Raw genomic sequence first — 18,448 nt, 5'->3', positions numbered from 1 at the left:
TTCATATAGAAGCTTTCACTGAGGCAGTACAAGATAACAGATGTTAAGATTCACATCAGAGCCCCCTATGAAGAATCAAGAATATGAAAGGGACAGGAAAGTGTGGAGAGAAAGGAGATTGTCATGTGAAGACTATCTTTGGAAGAAGATATTGCATGTGGTGTAGGGCTCAGCTGAAAGCCCCACCTCACCCCAAACCAAGGAAGCAAGGAGGAACCTGCCATACTGTGGGATGGGGAGCCTCCCCAGAGCTTTAGGTGTTATTCCTGTGGGGGGAGGATAGGACTGGCTCTCCCTGAGGCCATAGAGATTAACGTTCCCTGTGGCAGGTCCAAGAGTCGGATACTTGCTGGGATCTACATACCCAGAGCCTGTCCCCCTATAGGAGAGAGTAAGCAGGCATGAGGTCACCATGGGTCCAGTCCCAGCAGATCACCTGGAGAGGCAGAGGGGCAGTAAGTTACAGCCCACATATAGAAACTGAAGTGGCCACCTGATGTAAAGATGCATCTGTCTGGGACAAGGGACAGTGCCCATAAGTGAAAGGTTGGGGTCAGGTTATAATGATACTCTGTTCCTATAATATCTTTGCTTTCCCTTACTAGTCTCCAGACCCACCGCTTCCTGTTTCAACTTTTGGGGGTCAGGAACTGGCAGGGTGAGGGGGTTAGAGGAAGAGAAAAAAGGGAGGAGAGACTGAGATGAAGCCACCTATAATTCTAGAATGGTACAAGTCAGCCAAATTAAATCAACTAATAAATGGTACAGGCATAACATTTGCAGGTTCCCATCAATATTGATTTGCCCATTTAGTGAAATGTATATATCTGAGCCAAGGATGGATTGACAAAAGGGACGTGATCTACATAGAAAAGTAAACTCTCCATTCTATTCAGAACTTCCCAGAAAGATATAAGAAACAGAGGAAATTTTTTCACAAGAAAGGTACTTTGATGGTAGAACAGAGTTCATTGGGTTTCCACAGAAGTTGGATTAAGGACCCACCTTTATAGTCAGTGTCCAATCGGAGAGCAGAAACCATATAGTTATCTGAACAGGGAAAATTTAATTTAAAAAGTTATTAACTACAGCAGAGGATTAACTAGAAAGGGAGAACCCTGGGGCTGATGGGGTTTACCCACAGAGGGAAGAAACTTGTAAGAGAGGCCCCCTTCCCAAGGTTAGGATTCAGTTTTTACTGAAGAAGTCCACCAGAGAAGATTTCTGTGCTGTTCTGGACCACAGCTGGTCCACAGGTGCTTGGAGCAGAGGCTGGCAAGCAAGGAATTTCAGCTGGGACCAGCATGCAAGGAACGATCTTCTGGGGTGGAGGCAAACAGAGGCTGGCAAACTGGAAGCCTTGGCTGGAACTCACTGGGAATTGGACCTCTGGGAATTCTACAAGGGAAAACCATCCACAAAAGGTGCCATACCTCGGAAGTTGTTGTAAAGCCACCAGAGATGCTGGGTGGAGGCCCCTGCAGAGAGGTGCTATGTTCTGTTGGCCACCGGACTCTACAGGCTGCCACACATGCTGCAGGAGCCTGGCCTGCAGAAGCTGGCCCACAAAGGAGGCTGCTAGAAGGAACACAAATGGGTGAAACAGAAAGGGTACCTTTCCTCCTTCAGTGTCCCTCCTGCGCCCTCTACTGACAAAGCTTAATATCCCGCCAGCTGCAAAGGAGAGATGCTTACAAAATCTAGCTCCGGAACACTGGATTTAGAGCTGAGCAGGCAAAAGGGTGGATTTGGAGCTGAGAGGCAATACCTTGATAACTGGAACGCTGGCAAAACCATTCTCTTCCTGTGTTTTTATTTGTCTGTTCATCAGACAAAATGGATCTGTAAATCAACTTCCCAGGTATCTAAACCCTAAGGGTTCTTTGGACACCACCATCACCACCACCACCATCAAAGAATTCCAGGGCAACAAAAACCAGTTCTTGAGATTTGCTCTAGGACAGATGCTTGCATACATTATCTCCCTGATGCAGGATAACACAATCTACAGTGTTATATATTGAACAGTAAGCAGTATGTAAGTATATGCTACTGTTCTTATTTTAACAAACATATGAGGAAACTAAAGTTCAAGAACACACAGCTAGTAAATGATGGATCTAAAAATCTGAGCCTAGGACCATCTGACTAGAAAATTGCTGCTGTGTTCACTAACTCAGTCTTTCGCACCAAGAGACTAATTTTTGTGCGATGTGCTAAGAAATCCCATGTTCTAGGCTAAAACGTGGTGCCTCAACTAAGGTCCTGCCTTTGAGAAATCCTGCTGGCAAGAATCTGTTACTTTTAGGACAACATCTTTTCCAAGAATGCGTTAAAAAATGAAATAGAAGTGCTGGTTTTCTTTAAGAAATTTGATAGCTTCATTGCGGTTACACTTAAAGTATAGTTGTACACACATCTCTGCTGCTGAGAGATTTTATCAGCCTAACATCTATGCAGCAGTGAGTAAATGCTAGGCATTGTGCTAAGTTCCGTGAATGCCTTTTGCTGTGTAATCTTTGCCACAGCCCTGTGGGTAGGGTTAGTAGTCCCATTTTCAGATAAAACTGAAGATTGGAGAAGTTGAATAATTTCACCAAGTTATCACATAAGCGGTGGCACTGGAATTTGAATCCAAAATAGGTCTAACTCCAGAGCTCAAGTTCATCATCATGAGGCCAGGGCCCATCCAGTTACCCTGTGTTGTACACTTTCTTTATTTCAAATATTCTAGATTTTAAGTTTTAAAAATAAAAAATGGGCTTAATATATTTTTTAGTTGCTTTTTTTTTTTTTTAATTTATTTATGGCTGTGTTGGGTCTTCATTTCTGTGCGAGGGCTTTCTCCAGTTGCTGCAAGTGGGGGCCACTCTTCATCGCGGTGCGCGGGCCTCTCACCATCGCGGCCTGTCTTGCTGCGGAGCACAGGCTCCAGACGCGCAGGCTCAGTAATTGTGGCTCACGGGCCCAGTTGCTCCGCGGCACGTGGGATCCTCCCAGACCAGGGCTCGAACCCGTGTCCCCTGCATTGGCAGGCAGACTCTCAACCACTGCGCCACCAGGGAAGCCCTTCAGTTGCTTTTGATTAATAAAAGAGATTGCTCCTTTGAGATGATTAGACTTAAGAATGTTAAGCGGTCTTACAGGGGGAAGCCCATTTCTAAACCTGTTAGATTAGCAGGGAAAGAAGAGTTTCTGATATGGTGCCCCTTGCCCATTTTCATTCATTCCAAGTGAGGTAGGGCAGACATGTGGATACTTGACATGAGCAATTTACAGTTGTCTAGGATGAAGACAGCAGCTGATACAGCAAGTATTTTGGCGAGCTTAGTTTTCATTGCCTTTCTTCTTACCCTACGTCTGCTTATTAGGAGCATCCCAGCCACAGAGCGGGCCTCTATGCAACTCAAGCAGTGATTCCTCTTGGGCCCCCCTTTATTTTTAACCAAAAACAGATCTCAGTGCCCACTTCTGTGACACTCAAACTAGAGCAAATCTATTTAAATATTTGCTTCACTTGGCATTCATTAAATTCTGTTTAGTTAAATTATCTTATTTATATAACATGGCTATCATGCCAAAAGTATCTGATTGTGAAAAAGGTAGGAACAAAGAGAATTTTAAGAATTTAATACCTTACATTTTGTTTTATCAAATAAAATTATGCATATCTAGACATATTTTTAAATGAAAACTATAGATTCCTAAGTGCCTTCTATAGCCCTTTCAATCTGTGGACATGGGTCAATTATAATATCTTCCTGGGACTTCAGGCAGCTACGTGGCTAGGTCCAAAAGTTGTAATGACTAAAAGTTGGTAATTACTGTTCTAACTAATGGAAATTTCACCTTGTGTAATTTCCCCAATTCTCACGCTTCTCTGTATAAACTCCACCTTTCTGTTCAAGTATCACACCACACGATGGCAGCCTTGTTTCTCATTTCCTCTTCTATATTTTCAAGGAGGGATCCTCATTGTTACTGAATGAGTAGTGGGTTTGGGAAGAAACCAACTGATTCAGACCGAAGTTTCTGGAGGACACTAGTAGGAAAAATAGTGTGGGCCCTTGTTTCCTTATTTATGGAACTGAATAGATCTCCAAACTCTGATTTATGATTCCAAAGCTGACTTACCACTGAACTTGAATCTACTAAGATTGTGAGAAAAGGATGATGGGACAAAGCCTTCAGGAGCAAGCTGACCAGCACAGGCAAAGAGTAAGGAAGTAATGAGGGAGGGCATGAAGTGAGGTGTTCCCAGCATTTCCCAAAAGGAAGGTAAGAAAACAAGCTCGGCAAACCTCTTTGAATGTTTGAGGGTCTCCAGGGCAAAAGAAATTAGGAAGATTGTGATGGAAGTTATAAATGACCTAGAAAACACTGGTTGTGTTCGATTTCCATACCCTAGAAAATGTACTAAAATCAATCATTATGTATAAAACTACCATCTCAGAGGAAAACCAGAAAGCATCAATTCCTAATGAAAGTAACTCTAACAGCTGCTCCTACGAAAAATACAAAAACACTCCAATCCAATCAGGGCATAGTTTCAGAGGAAAACCAATATCTAATCAATAATGTTGTAACTCTTCTGAAGAAAAAATAAGATGATAGAAAGATAACAGGTTCTTCCCTGGTGGCGCAGCGGTTAAGAATCCGCCTGCCAATGCAGGGGACACAGGTTCAAGCCCTGGTCCGGGAAGATCCCACATGCCACGGAGCAACTAAGCCCGTGCACCACAACTACTGAGCCTGCGCTCTAGAGCCCGCAAGCCACAACTACTGAGCCTGAATGCCACAACTACTGAAGCCTGCGCGTCCTAGAGCCTATGCTCTGCAACAAGAGAAACCACTGCAGTGAGAAGCCACCGCAGTGAGAAGCCCACACACCGCAACGAAGAGTAGCCCCCGCTCACCGCAACTAGAGAAAGCCCGTGTGCAGCAACGAAGACCCAGTGCAGCCAAAAAAATAATAAAATAAAATTTATAAAAAACAAAGAAAAAGAAAGATAATTGTCTGCATGGTGTCTAAAATAGGGGAGACAGAGAAGAATTCAAAATGTCTTTTGCAGCATTATTTAGGACAGAAGGTCTTGATCGCATTACATATATATTTGGTCCATTTGAAGTGAATGTATTTTTTCAGCTTTCTTGGAGTTTCTTCTGTTTTTCTTTCTCTAACTTGATACTTCCCATATCAATTTTCAGGCTTTCTTCTTTAAAGCAAGTAAAACTTGTTAATTATGTTGATTAAAACTTCTATAGCTCTGTTCACAGATGTAGAGAACAAATGTATGGACACCAAGGCGGGGAAGTGGTGGGGGCGGGTGGGGGAGGGGTGGTGGGATGAACTGGGAGATTGGGGTTGACATGTATACACTAATATGTATAAAATAGATAACTAAGAAGAACCTGCTGTATAAAAGATAAAATAAAATTCAAAAATTCAAAACAAAAAACTATAGCTCTATTAATTTTTAACGGCTTTATATTTCAATAAATCAGAGAGGTTTATAGGGATATCTTCTCTGATCTAAATTTGTCAATTTCTCATCAATTTTGTTTTTGTTTTGACAATATTAATATGGCTACTGGTTTTTAATGTTTAGCATTTTTCTGGAATCATTTGCATTTTTTAGCTTTCATTCTTTCTGTTCTTTAAATGTAAAGAATATTTTGGAAACAATATAGTTCTCTTAGTTTTTTTATTTTTTATTTTTTAATCCACCAGAACAATCTCTATTTTTTAACTGGTGAGCTTAATATATTTATAGACAGAATATAGTTGAATTATTTTTAATCTATTACTATATTTTCTGATTTTTTGCATGTGAGGTTAATCTATTTACATGTATTATGTTTACTGGAAATTTAGAATTTGTTTCCACTATCTTACTTTATGATCTCTTTTGTTCTACTATTTCTATGTTTTCTTTCTCTCTTGACTTTCTTTATATCCGTTTGTTTTGTTGTTTAATTTTGGCCTTCTATTAGATGGGAATTTATAGTCTGTTTTTTACTTTTTATAATAGCAATAGTCTTCTAGTAATCTTATTTAACAACTCAACAATGTCTAACGTTCAGCATACCTTAACTCCTCTTTTAAACAATACAAATCTAAGGACACTCTTTTTGCATCAGACTCCACTTTGCTCTCCCAACTTACTTGAACTGCTAAATAGCATGATAGAATTTCCAGAGTAGAAATCAAGTAGATAACTTTCTCACCACTAGAGGGCAAGATGCATTTTCAAAATAATTTTTTATTTTATATATTTCAAAATAATGTTATTATTTATCTAAGTTGTGAATTGAATTATTAATCAAACGACCAAGTAAATTTTGTTTCAAGAAGGCGGCCTAAAAACATATTTACCTCCTTAGTCTTTCAAAATTCAATTAAATTAACAGAAGAAATACAAATAAAAATTAATTCAGAGCACTAAAAAGGAGTCTATGATGCCAGAAGACTAGCGCGCTGGAGAAATTCTGAACCATATAAAGGAAATGTCACACTACAGTGTTAATTTTGGGGAGGGATGGGACGGCAGGAGGTGGGGGACTAAAGGAGACTTCACTTCGTGTATGTTTGTGTTGTCTGAATTTCTACTGAGAAGTGTATTCATGTATTACATGTGTCGAATGAAAGGTTACGTAGTCACTTTAAAATAAACTATATGGATAGAGATTTGATGATAAAACCTAATAGAGCTGAGGATCTTTGAAACCCATGCATTTGACAAATGTCAAGAACTTCTTCAAAACGGAGCTAAAATCAGAGACAGTGGAGATCCTTAATCCATGTGGAAATTATTTTTTGTTACTAAATAAAGATATGACTATATGTTTTTCAAATGGATAGCCAACTGTCTCAATACCATCTATTGATAGTTTATCCTGTTCCAACAGAGTTGAAATGTCATCTTTATCACTTCGTAGATTTCTTTAAATACATGGATCTGTATTTTCTATTCTTTTCCACTCATATTTTTGCCCATTCCTGCCCGAAGTATACTTCATTAATTATTACTGCTTTTTAATGTGTTTTTATATCTGGCAGTATAATATTCCCTCTTTTGCAAAATTGTCTATGTTATGCTCTTGCGTTTTCTTTTTCAGATGAAATTTAGAATCTGACTAATTTCATTAAAAAATTATTGCTGGCTATTGATTGGGATACCATTAAATTTATACATACAATTGAGGAGAATTGACTTCTCTATACCACTGAACTTTCCAGCCAATCACTTGCTTCTCTTTTCTCTCCATCTTCTGTCTCCATGTCGGATTTGTTATCTCCTAGTGATTATCATTCTCTGCCTTACAGAAGAGGATACGTCAGCCTGTTGCCCTCATTTCACACCTTCCCAGTTTCACTACCAAAAAAGGAAATTGTTCTTTTTCCTAGCTGCATCTCAATAAACAAAACTCTTTGACTTGACTTGGTCGTACACCCTCTTCCCAACCAATCACAGGAGCCAGGAAAGTGGAGTAGTGAATCCAATCAGGAGAGATAAATCACACAGTAATTTGAGCAGAGACAGTACAACATAATTCTTACTATAACAGGGGACTGGAGTATTGAGGAATTGGCTAGTGTGAAATAAAGAAAACTCTAAGGAATACAGGAATAGTGCAAATAAGGAACAGGTGCCACCTCTAGGTATGAGATGGAACAACCAAGAAAAAAGCCCTCCATGGCTGAGCTCCAGACCTTGTCGGAGAGGGCATGGCCATGGCTCACCAAGTGACACAGAATTTGCTATGATGCTTGACAGACAAAATTCACTGGAAACTGGCCCTGGGTGCTGGGGAATGTAGTTCACAAGGTGACGACTGACTGGAGGCAATATCCTACAATACCAAGTGATGAGGAGGAGATTTGGAGGTAGCTGCAGGAGCTAGGAACTGCAGTAGCTGCAGCAGCTAGGAACTGCGGGAGCTGCATGTGTTGCAGGAAGCAGACACTCAAGCTACTCACTTTGTAGGAGCCCCGTGCACTACAGGAACTTGTGACTACTTAGCTTCCATATGCACCTGTCTATTTAAATCAATGCTCTGGTTCTATGTATTACAGTAAGATACTACTATCCTTCTTACAAGTGAACGACTCACCTTTTCCCCAAAATGAGGAGACAGACTCCTAGGAGTCATTGTATCTACTGCTGCCTGTATTGATTAATCCTCAAATTCAGTCACAGTTCCACTGAATATTCTGTTACCTAAAGACTGATTGTAAAGCTAACTTCTATAGTAAGTTGCACTGTGGCCTCAAAATATATGTCCAAGTCCTAACCCTCAGTACCTGTGAACATGACCTTATTTAGAAATAGGTTCTTTGGAGATATAATTAAATTAAGGATCTTGAGATGAGATTATCCTGATTTAGAGGGGGCCCTAAATCCAATGCTACTGTTCCTTATATGAGAAAGAAGAGGGGGATCTGAGACACAGAGGAGAAGACGATATGAAGATGGAGGCGGAGACTGGAGTGATATGTTATAAACCAAGGAATGCCAAGGATTACCAGGCAGCCAGTCGCCAGAAACTAGGAGAAAGACATGGAACATATTCTTCCTCAGAGCTTCCCAAAGAAACCAACCCTGCCGATACCTTGATCTCAAAATTCTGTCTTCCAGAATTGTGAGAGAATAAATTTCTGTTGTTTTAAGCCAGCAAGTTTGTGGTACTTTGTTATAGCAGCCCTAGGAAACGAATACAACTTTGACAACTTCAATATAAAATAAAAATGGGAAGGAGAGAAAGGAAGAAAATGATTAGTAAATACAAATAAACACATGGATATAACAAGTCAATAGATAATATACAAAGATATTGCAGTCCCTGTTTCTGTAATTGTTCACAAAATCATAATTCATATCTATGGCTTCCATTTTCCTCTAACGATTCTGTATTTCCCCTGCCCTCAGTCAGAACCTCAACTGGTTGGGATTCTTTACTTGGTGAAATGACCCAGATCTTTATTTTCAAAGGCTCTGAGTCCTCAAGAACCCTACTTTTTATTTTTGGTTGCTTTAATTTTTCATTATTCTTAATACTAGACATGCAAGTACTAAGACGATGCCCAGAAAATCTTTTGGGTTCCAGGCTGTCCTCCTTGCCTCCATTGTGTAGAATAAGCAAGCCAATTTCCCCTTGGTAATCAGGATCAATCACTCCAGCCAGTAGATTACCCCGTTTTTGCTTTTTGTTTCAGTGGTATAAGGAACCCCAAATGACCAGCTCATAGCCTCATCTTCCAATTTAGTGGAACCATTGCATCTCCTGAAGGAAACAGTCTTCCCTTGGGGACTAAGATCTCCACACCAGCAGCAGTCAAAGTTTTTAGGTAAGGGAAGAAAAATCCGCAGAGTGAAAAGAGATACTCCCGCTGCCATACCTTGATTCAAATGTATTCTGACTGTAGGAGGGAGAGTACCATATAATGGTCTCTGATTCAAAACATATCTGGTAAAACAGAATCCCATTTCTTCAGAGTGTTGCCTCCCAACTGGATCATAACAGTGTTGTCAGTAAGTCATTTCGCTTTTCAGTTAAGCCAGCTGCTTCCAAGTGATGGTGTATGTAGTAAGATCAGTTAATTCCATAGACATGGACCCATTGCTACACTTCCTTTGCTGTAAAATGAGCACCCTGATCAGATGCAGTGTTGTGTGTAATGTACCGGTGGTAGATAAACCATTTTGGGAGTTCGCAGACAGTGGTGTTGGCAGAAACATTATGAGCAGTCAAGGCCAATCCATTTCTAGAACATGTAATTATTCCAATGGGGATGAATCTTTGCTCCCTCAGTGATGGAAGAGGTCCAATGTAATCAACCTGCCAGATGGCTGGTTCATCACCCTGGGGACTGGGGCCATATCAGGGACTCAGTGTTGTTTTCTGCTTTTGACAAATTAGGCGCTTGGCAGTAGCGTCAGCTAGGTGAGCCTTAGTGTTGGAAAATCCAGGTTGCCGAGCACATGCACAGCCTGCATCCCTACAACTATGGCCACTTTGTTCATGAGCCCATTGAGCAAGCACTGGCTAGGTGGCTAGGCAAAGAGGCTGGCTGACATCCACAGAGTGTGCCATTTTATCCACCTGATGATTAAGTCTCCTCTGCAGTGCGTACCTTTAATGTGATTCAGATAGGACACAAATATCTTCACAGTCTGTGCCCATTCAGAGAAATCCATTCATATACCTCTTCCCCATACTTCCTCATCTCCCATCTTCCAATCCCATTCCATCTAGAAAAACCATTAGCAACTGCCCACTCTGGTCATCCCTCACTCCAGACATGGTGAATAAACAAATATACTATTTGAATTATGCCCACTTAGAAGATCTTCCTTCACCACTGACTGTCCTTCAGACCCTTGAGTGGGGCTGGGGAAGCCACCTGTGCTGCAGGAGATGGATTCTAGAAAAACCTTCCATGCTTCCGGGCCTGGCAGGGAAGCACACTGGAACCAGGAAGCAAAACCTTCCCCTCCTTCAGTGTTGCTCCAGCACTTTTTCTACTGACAAAGTGTAACACCGTGATAGCTAACAAAAGAAGAATATTTAATGGGTCAAGATCTACCTTCACAGAACAGGCACAAAGACTGAATTTGGAACGAAGAGCCATAACTCAATTACAGTACAGATACTATATAGTTGCCTTAGCTCAGCTCAGAAACCCACTGCTCTGTCGATCACTGTGGCTACCGCACGTCCCATTTGGACCCATATTAGATTGGAGGTAGATAAAGACTAGAAGTAGTTGCCCCAAATAGGAGGGAAGAGTACTCTTCCCAAAAGAAGAGGGGAGTTCTGGGTTGACAAAACAATAAATGTTCCCTTCACATCACCCTTGGCTGCTCGGTGTATACATACACACACACACACATACACACACACACACACACACACACACACACACACATAAACACACACACTGATTTCTCCATAGCTATAGTTTCTCTTAACATAAAGCAATGATCCATATACAATTGACAATGTACTCACTCCCTACCCAGTGGGAGGAGAAAACTCAAAGTCAGACCCAGCCCAAATTCAGGGTCTTTGGGTGTAGTCAATCTTGATCAGGTCCAGATGTAGCTAAAGGATGAATAATAAAATTTTCCCCAATGTACAAATATACAATAATGGAGGTAGGGGATGGGATAACAAAAACTAATGAGAAAGGGCGAAAAGGAGACGCAGTATGTGATGGCTGTGAGATTACACTGTATCCTGTTGGACAAGAGTAACAAGGGTGAGAAGCACCGCTCTTCTCCAGCAGAGAACTGAGATATCTGGTGAGCCAATCAAAGCGCCAAGATTTCCTTTATCTATTATCCTGAAAGACCCTGCCTTAGAGGAATAGTGAGAAGGAATCTCCTGGGACTGCCCCAGCAAGTGAATTCATCTTTCTACAGAGACAGAGACTGGGACATTGCCTTTGAGATAGCATACCAGGAGATGCCTTCTGCCAGGCTGAGGATTTTCTGGCTATACCTTCAAACAGTGTCATTTGGGGGAAACCCATTAGCTTGTTAACAGAAATCTCACTGAGACATAAGCTTTGAATATGGACTCTGCCCTTCCTGCTTCTATCCCTTGGAAACTGGCCTGGCCTCTCTATCATTCTCCCTAGATCTTAGTTCACTGTCTTTGCCATAGACACTACGTTATCTGAGCACAGAGGGAGGGAACAGCTGGGGTCATAAAGCCAGGTTACAGTATCACACTCTGTCCTATAAGTTGCACACTACTCAACTGGCATAATGGGAGGAATTACTTTTTCAGTTGGTGTACAGAGTGTACAGCAGGAGATATTCGAGTAGAATCCTGAGAAATGAGGATCCCCAACTCCACTGTTCTGCTGGGACTCTGCATTCCTAGTTAGCATGTTAACTTTATGTGGGGCACAAAATTTCGTTGTTTCAATTGGCAGAGTAGATATTATCTGATCCCTACCAGTATAGGATAACTAAATCACTGGCAGAAAGGACTCCTCTTAACAATGCTGTTTAAGCACCACCCCACTATGGCCTGTCTCCTCAGAAAGGCTGTGCTGAACCACAGTTTGTCTCTCTCAAAGCACTAAGGGAGACAAGCAGTAGCCAACATATTCCAATAACCTGATTTTTTCTTAACCAAGTTCATAAAGCTGGAGCCTTAGTGGGCATAACTGTGGTGAAGGATCAGTGTTTTGGTTTGTTTGTTTTTATTTACCAACCCAACACAGACAAGTGTTTTCATAAATACAAAAGTGCACGCTTAGATGTCACAGTAATGTCAGATTATTGAAAGTTTCAAAATGCTCCTCTTGATTTCTATACCTATTTTATTGTTGATCAGTAGTTTACAAACTGGCTTTTGTCTATAAATCACATTTTTAGTAGCACATATCTAATTGATAAGGTTTACTGTCTTCCCAGCCTAGATATCAATTTCTGTATTAATTGAGAGGCTTGGTTCAGAACATATGCTGTATATTCTAACCTTACCTGGCACCTGAATAATGAATAATATTATAATCTTACCTGGATCTTGAATAATGGAGCACATTATAAGACCAGTGAAGCCCATGGGCTTTATCTCATTGTCTTACTTCTTTCATCTTGAAATGAATTCCTTGGTCAGAGGAATGGTGTTTGAGCTAAAGCGTTCAATGAGTCTATGGAGAATGGTGCCTGCAGTAAAATCAAACCCAATTCCAGAATAAGGAAATACTGTAATGAGACAGACTGTTGACTGATCTGTGACAAAAGGGGGTCCAAAACAATTGACATGCTTGATACCAGGTATATTGCTGGTCTCCTGCAAGGAGGGTGCCTCATAAAGACCTTAGTCACCATTGCTGTAAAGCTGACTTTTCAGCAGTGGCAGTAATCATTGGGATAGAGCCTTTCCCCTGCCACTTCCTTGGTAAATCAGCCCTTGCCACTCTACAGCTTAAACCCCTTCACTTCCACTAGCACTTGAAAGAAAATCCAAACTCCCTTCTGCATGGTCTGCAAGGCACTGAAAGTTCAAGGCCTTAGTTCCTCTCCAACTTCATCTCATGTCCTCTACCCCTTGCTCTGATCATGATGCCCCATCCACTCTAATACTCCAGCACAGCAAATTCTAGCCCATACTGTTCCCTCCGCCTGGAACACTATGTGCACCCCTTCCACTCCCATCCCTTTCAGATAATAGTTAAAATGTTACCTCCTGAAAGTCATCTCCCCACTAACCCGCAGACATTACTCTCTAACCCAGCCTCTTGTTCATTTTCTTCATCACACATATTCTTGTTCATTTTCTTCATTAAATAATTATAATACAAGCTATAATTATTGAATATTATTCAAAAATAAATTAGTAAAGAAAATGAAACAAAATGGAAGTTCCATAATTCTACAGTGCTTTTAAATGTCAGATATTTTACTGAACAGTCAGAGTGATAAGCAAAAGATCTAGAGGCATCCTTGAAGACCCCATAAGTAGTGAAACACTCAAATGGTTGTCTACTCCCAAATCCCCCAGAAGTCAGCCAAAGTCTTTTCAAAAGGACTGTGGTGTTATCATTTTTCATGCAGCATTCACACCAATCAGAGGCCAGGTACTCATGAGCCCGCCTCATGGCCTTTTATTAAATTAGAGCTGACCACTGGCCTCATCCAGGGCCAGAGGCTTCTGACTGCAGCCCAGCCCTGGAGCAGAGGCCTGCGCCGAGCTGGGGGTGGGGCTCTGGGGGCGCCGCGGGGTCCCGCGCTGCCTGGAGCTCCCAGGGCCGTTACTCGGGTCTCGCTCCCGCAGGCAGCGCCTTTCAAGTCACCCCGCGAGGGTCCCCGAGGACCCCAGCGCAGCCGTTCAAACTGGCGAATGTGCACCCCTGGGAGTCTCCCGGGTCAGTTCACGGCTACTTGGGAGCACAGCCGAGGAAGGGTCTCAGTCCCAAGCGCCCAGCTTCCACGTGAGCCGAGCCGCCGCTGCTCCTGCCCAGCGCCCCAGTCCCAGCCTGCAGCCGCCCTCTCCCACCTCCCGTCCTTCTTGGATCCGGCTACGCGGCTTAGAAGCCTCGGAAGAGCCTCCCGGCTCCCAAGGCAGAATCCTGATTGCAAACCCAAGCTGAGTAAGGAATATCGAAGGGACAGGCGACAGAAGCTTGACCTAAACTCCTGCGTTATCTATCTATCTATCTATCTATCTAATCTATCAATTTACCCGTGTATCCATTCTTTCATCTTTCATATTCTATCGCTCTATTTTAGGGCTAGGATTAGAATTCATTCATGAGAGTTTGATCGCGAAGTCGTTAATTAACCCGAAAAAGCGAAGTAGGACTTTTTCACAGAAAATGTCTTCGTTAGAATTAGGAAAAAAAAAAAAATTAGTTCTCAAGGGCTAGCTTCGCTAATTATGTTGAATTTTGGACCTTTTCTATAAATTGAATGAGCTAACGAAAGTTCCAAGGTTTTGGCAAAAAGCAAACAAAAAACCCCAAAATTCGTTTATATTATACTGTACGCCAGAAATTACGTGCTCATGTTTAGCTACCAGCTAAAGATGTACAAGGGATACATAGTTTTCTCGAAATCTTTTCAAGCGGTTCTGAAGCAAAAGTCTAGCCTACTCCACACCCACCAGCCCCACCTCGCCAAGCTCTCCAGCAGGCCGGGCCGGACCGGGGCACCAGGAAGGAGGAAAGGAAAACGGAGGAAGGGGCGGGGTAAAGTGACGGGAGCAGTGAGAGCCGGAAGTGATTGGCTAGCGAGGAACCCAGGAGCGCCCTGTCCGGCGGCGCTCTAGCCTCCGCGCGCTGTCTCTGTGCTCCCCCGCGTCTTGTCTATTTATTGTCGCGGGGAAGCAGCGGCCGCCCTGTACCCGGAACAACAAAGCACGAAAGACGGAGCCCGAGCCTCGGGGGCTCCTAGCAACGGGCCGGGGCGGGAGTTCCATGGAGACTGGGGAGCGCGCCCGCCTCATCATTATCCTTGTCCTCCAGCTTATCCTTCGCGTCCGCCGCAACCGGCAGCAGCGCTGCCGCCGCGTCCTCTGCCGCCGCCCGCTCTTCCCACGGTAACCCCGTCGGCGACCCTGGGCGGGGGGAGCGCGGGCGACCGGGCTGCCTGAGTGCCGGGTGCGGGGGGACTTGGCGCGGGGCTGCGTGTGCGGAGCCGGGGCCGTGCTGCGGTTCGGGTGTGTGCGGGCGGATGCCTGAGGGAGAGGCGCTCAGATGTAGGAAATTGGTCCGGGGTACGAGGGAGGGTCCAGTTCTTAGGAGGACAGGGTGATATTTGGGGGTCTCATCAGGGATAACGGGTTGGGGGCGGGGCGTCACTGCCTGGGAGCGTTATCCAGCGAGGTGTAGGATAAGAAAAGAGGTATTTTATTTTTCCTGTTAGCCACCACTGGGAAAGACAGGAGAAGGGAGATTCCCCATCCGTCTCTGTGGAGCCCTCCCCCAGGGGAAGAGAAATCGTGTAAAGATGCTAGCGGGTCCGTTGCTTCCCAGAAAACTTCCAACGGCCTTTGCCGCGGCGGGCCGGCTCCCAAATAGCACCTTCGTCGGTTCCTGGTTCTGGCAATGCCAACAGCCTCGCTTTATGTTATTATTAGTAGTAGAATTAACCGAAATTAGACTTGATGAAGAAGGATCTGGAACTGAGGAAGATAAAATGGATAGTAGGTAGGGCTAAGCAGGGTTGAGAGTCGGGATAAGCGCTTAGTGATATCCAGTAGAAGCTCTAAAAGTACATTTAATTGGGAATGACGGTTTTTAAACTCTCTCCTTCTGCCGAGATGTGCATCTGCGGGCTGTGTCAGTGTGCTCATTGCGATAGGATTCAGACTGCAGCCAATCCACATCTGTGAGCTCTCTGACTGCATCTGTCACCTGCAGTTCCAGAGCGACACTGGCAGTTAACCAGCGTTAGGCTTGTGTGTTTAGGGTTAAGAACAGTGCCTTAAAACTGGCTCAAGGAAAGAAACCGAAACAAGCTTGGTGTGATTATTGTGTGAAGAAATAATAACAGATTCCTTGGGGAAATTGGGAAAGAGAAATATGAGAAGGTTCAGCTATTCTAGCACAATCTGCAGTCTCTTGGAAAGTTTGAGAAAATGGCAGTTCATTCAAATCGAGAAAGGATTTTTATCACTGTGTGGTTTAAAGAATTATTCGCAGTTGATACGTTAAATGCCAGTTTATGCTATCTCTTTAAGCCTTACGTCTCTAACTATTTAATGGTTTTATGCTTTCCAAAACCATTCTAGGTCAGTAAATGAGGTTTTCCTGTGGCGTGCTGAAACGGCCATGTATGCATACTACAGTAATACTATTTTTGTGTCCAGTGGGAACAAAGCTCTTTATATAAAGTTGAAGATTAAAGATGAAAACAAAATTGATAAATAACAGAAGCAATGATGTCAACCACAGTTTCTATTTGTTCCTTACCTTTTTCGCTAAGTCTGGCTTGTCTTAAGCAAATAGGTTTCATCCTTGTCCCCCAGCCCGCTTTTTTCATACTCTGCCCTTGGAATCAGTCTCAGAAACTGTAATGATCTGCTGCTCTGTGCTCTTGATTGGTTGATGCCAGAACAGAGTTTTTGACTTAGGCATTTTCATGGAATTGAGGTGCAGCGTCTCTTGTTAAGGAATTTCATATATGTGCAAAGAGGTGGGCAGTTTCCTTTGACAAAGATGGGAAGTATAAACATTGGGAAACTTAAAATTGCATTTTAAACCTCTTAAGAAGAAAAACCTAATATTGTCATCTTTAGGTTAGTGAATCAAGGACTTTTTCTTAATCTCTTCATGTAGCTGTACTTCTGTGAACGTTGTTCTGGGGGGTGACCACACTTGAGGCTATTGGATGTTGAGTCCCAGGATTTTCTCAGTGTGTATGAGACTTAGTGAGTTCCCTCAGTCTCAGGGCTGCCATCCCACTCACTTCATTTAGATTTTATTTGCTGTTGCCTCTGTCCCTTACCCCTTCTGTGTTTGAGGGGGGAAGGGATTTAAGCCCCGACTTCCACCTTTTTTAACAATCCCTGCTTTCCCTGCTCTCTGCTCCAACACTCCCAACGTTTTGTGTTGTCTTAGTTCCTCTCCTTACTTAATCACATCCCAATCAAAAGTGATTTTTTTATGCTATTTGTATTATTTCTGTTTCTTACGGAATTTTCAACATATGTCCTTGGCCTGTATATCCTTTTCATTAATGTTACTTTGTTGCATTTTCCTTCTGTATCCCTCCCCTTATATGGAAAATGGAGTGATCATGTCAGATGCTCTGTATTTATTCTGAATACAACAGGTAAGAGCCTTAAACCAAGAATCAAGACTGTATTGAAATAAGGCACGTAAAAATATTTGAACGTTTAGGAATAAAAGGTGTTTCAGAAGTCCAAGTGGTAACACTGTAATTGGAGATGTAGTCACTTTTTTAAAAATAAAAGAGTATTGTAGAGCCTGCTGTGTGTTTTTAATTGAACCTTAGATTTTCATAATTTGTACTCTAAAAACCTTTTCTTAACATCCATCTTTTCTGATCATTTTGCATCTGAATACTTGACTGAAATTACACTTTGCCAAATTAGAGGGAACAATTTAAGTGAGTCCCACAATTTTGTTTCATGTGGAAAATTGTCATGTCGAAATTTTTGTGGATGTATACATATATAGAATGTGCAGAGTTTGCTGTAAAGTAGAATGAATACATGCAAAATCTACAGCTGAATATTTTTGGAGAGTGTTCTTTCTTAGCACGGGTGTGGCACAGTATTTAAAAATCGGCAAATATTGTATAATCTAGTTGAGTGGGTATTAGTGCTGTTTTTAGATGAGGAGGCCCTTAATTACCTGGTGATTGATTTCTTTCTGTTGCATCATAGACCATGTGATGAATTATTATTGCTATGAAAAATAAAGTGTACATTGATTGTAGAATTGATAGTAGAATGTTTCCACAGTGGCTCAAAACCTGTAGTGCTTTGAAAATTTAGCTGTATTGTGACATTTGAATTAATAAAGATTTCCTGAAATTTACACTCATGTTTGTTGTACCTTTAATATGTCTGATGCCACGGCAGGTGTACAAAGCTGGATGAAAGTGTTTCTCTTCAGGTGCTTTTTGTGCACTTGCAGATAGCAGAGAAATGACATGCATAGATACTAAAACATGACAAACATAAATTGGAATTTTAAATCCTTTATTACATACTGCCTGGTGCTGTAGTTACTGGTGTATGGATTTCATCATGCCTGCTAAATTAGAAGTTTCTTGGGGGTCAGGACTGTTAAGTCGCCATCATGTTGTATGTTCACGTTGCATATGTGTGTATTTTGAAGATTAACATATTAATAAAAGGATGTATATATATTTTATTTCTTTCACTTCAGGGACTTATCTAGTGGATGAGGGGAACCTTTAGGCATCTAATCTAATTAGGAATCTAATTCCTGATG

General features: G+C 42.2%; 2 protein-coding genes across 20 annotated transcripts in view; one reads left to right on the top strand and one right to left on the bottom strand.

The window, feature by feature from the left end:
• LOC309635014 (uncharacterized protein) overlaps positions 1-14,675 on the bottom strand; it is a 165,887-nt gene extending 151,212 nt beyond the window's left edge. For 16 of the 17 annotated variants that reach the window (XR_014248561.1, XR_014248562.1, XR_014248563.1 and 13 more), the window contains exon 1: positions 12,537-14,587. Coding sequence is in view for 3 of the 17 variants with exons in the window: in XM_082405762.1 (XP_082261888.1) it covers positions 12,537-12,582 (46 nt within the window). In the remaining 14 variants the exon portion in view is untranslated. Of the gene's footprint in view, positions 1-12,536; positions 14,588-14,634 lie in introns of those variants that run through there. The other variant, XR_014248560.1, reaches the window with a different exon arrangement.
• Positions 14,676-14,758: 83 nt separating this feature from the next.
• TBPL1 (TATA-box binding protein like 1) overlaps positions 14,759-18,448 on the top strand; it is a 29,380-nt gene continuing 25,690 nt past the window's right edge. Inside the window, exon 1 of one of the 3 annotated variants that reach the window (XM_082405741.1) lies at positions 14,759-15,060. Coding sequence is in view for 1 of the 3 variants with exons in the window: in XM_082405740.1 (XP_082261866.1) it covers positions 14,939-15,060 (122 nt within the window). In the remaining 2 variants the exon portion in view is untranslated. The remainder of the gene's footprint in view (positions 15,061-18,448) is intronic. The other 2 variants (XM_082405740.1, XM_082405742.1) reach the window with 2 other exon arrangements.

This window comes from Balaenoptera borealis (assembly GCF_965194805.1).
Source record: "Balaenoptera borealis genome assembly, chromosome: 9".
In the NCBI taxonomy this organism is placed as follows: Eukaryota; Metazoa; Chordata; class Mammalia; order Artiodactyla; family Balaenopteridae; genus Balaenoptera; species Balaenoptera borealis.
Note: the sequence above shows the minus strand (reverse complement) of the source record. Positions and strands in the feature narration are given on the sequence as shown.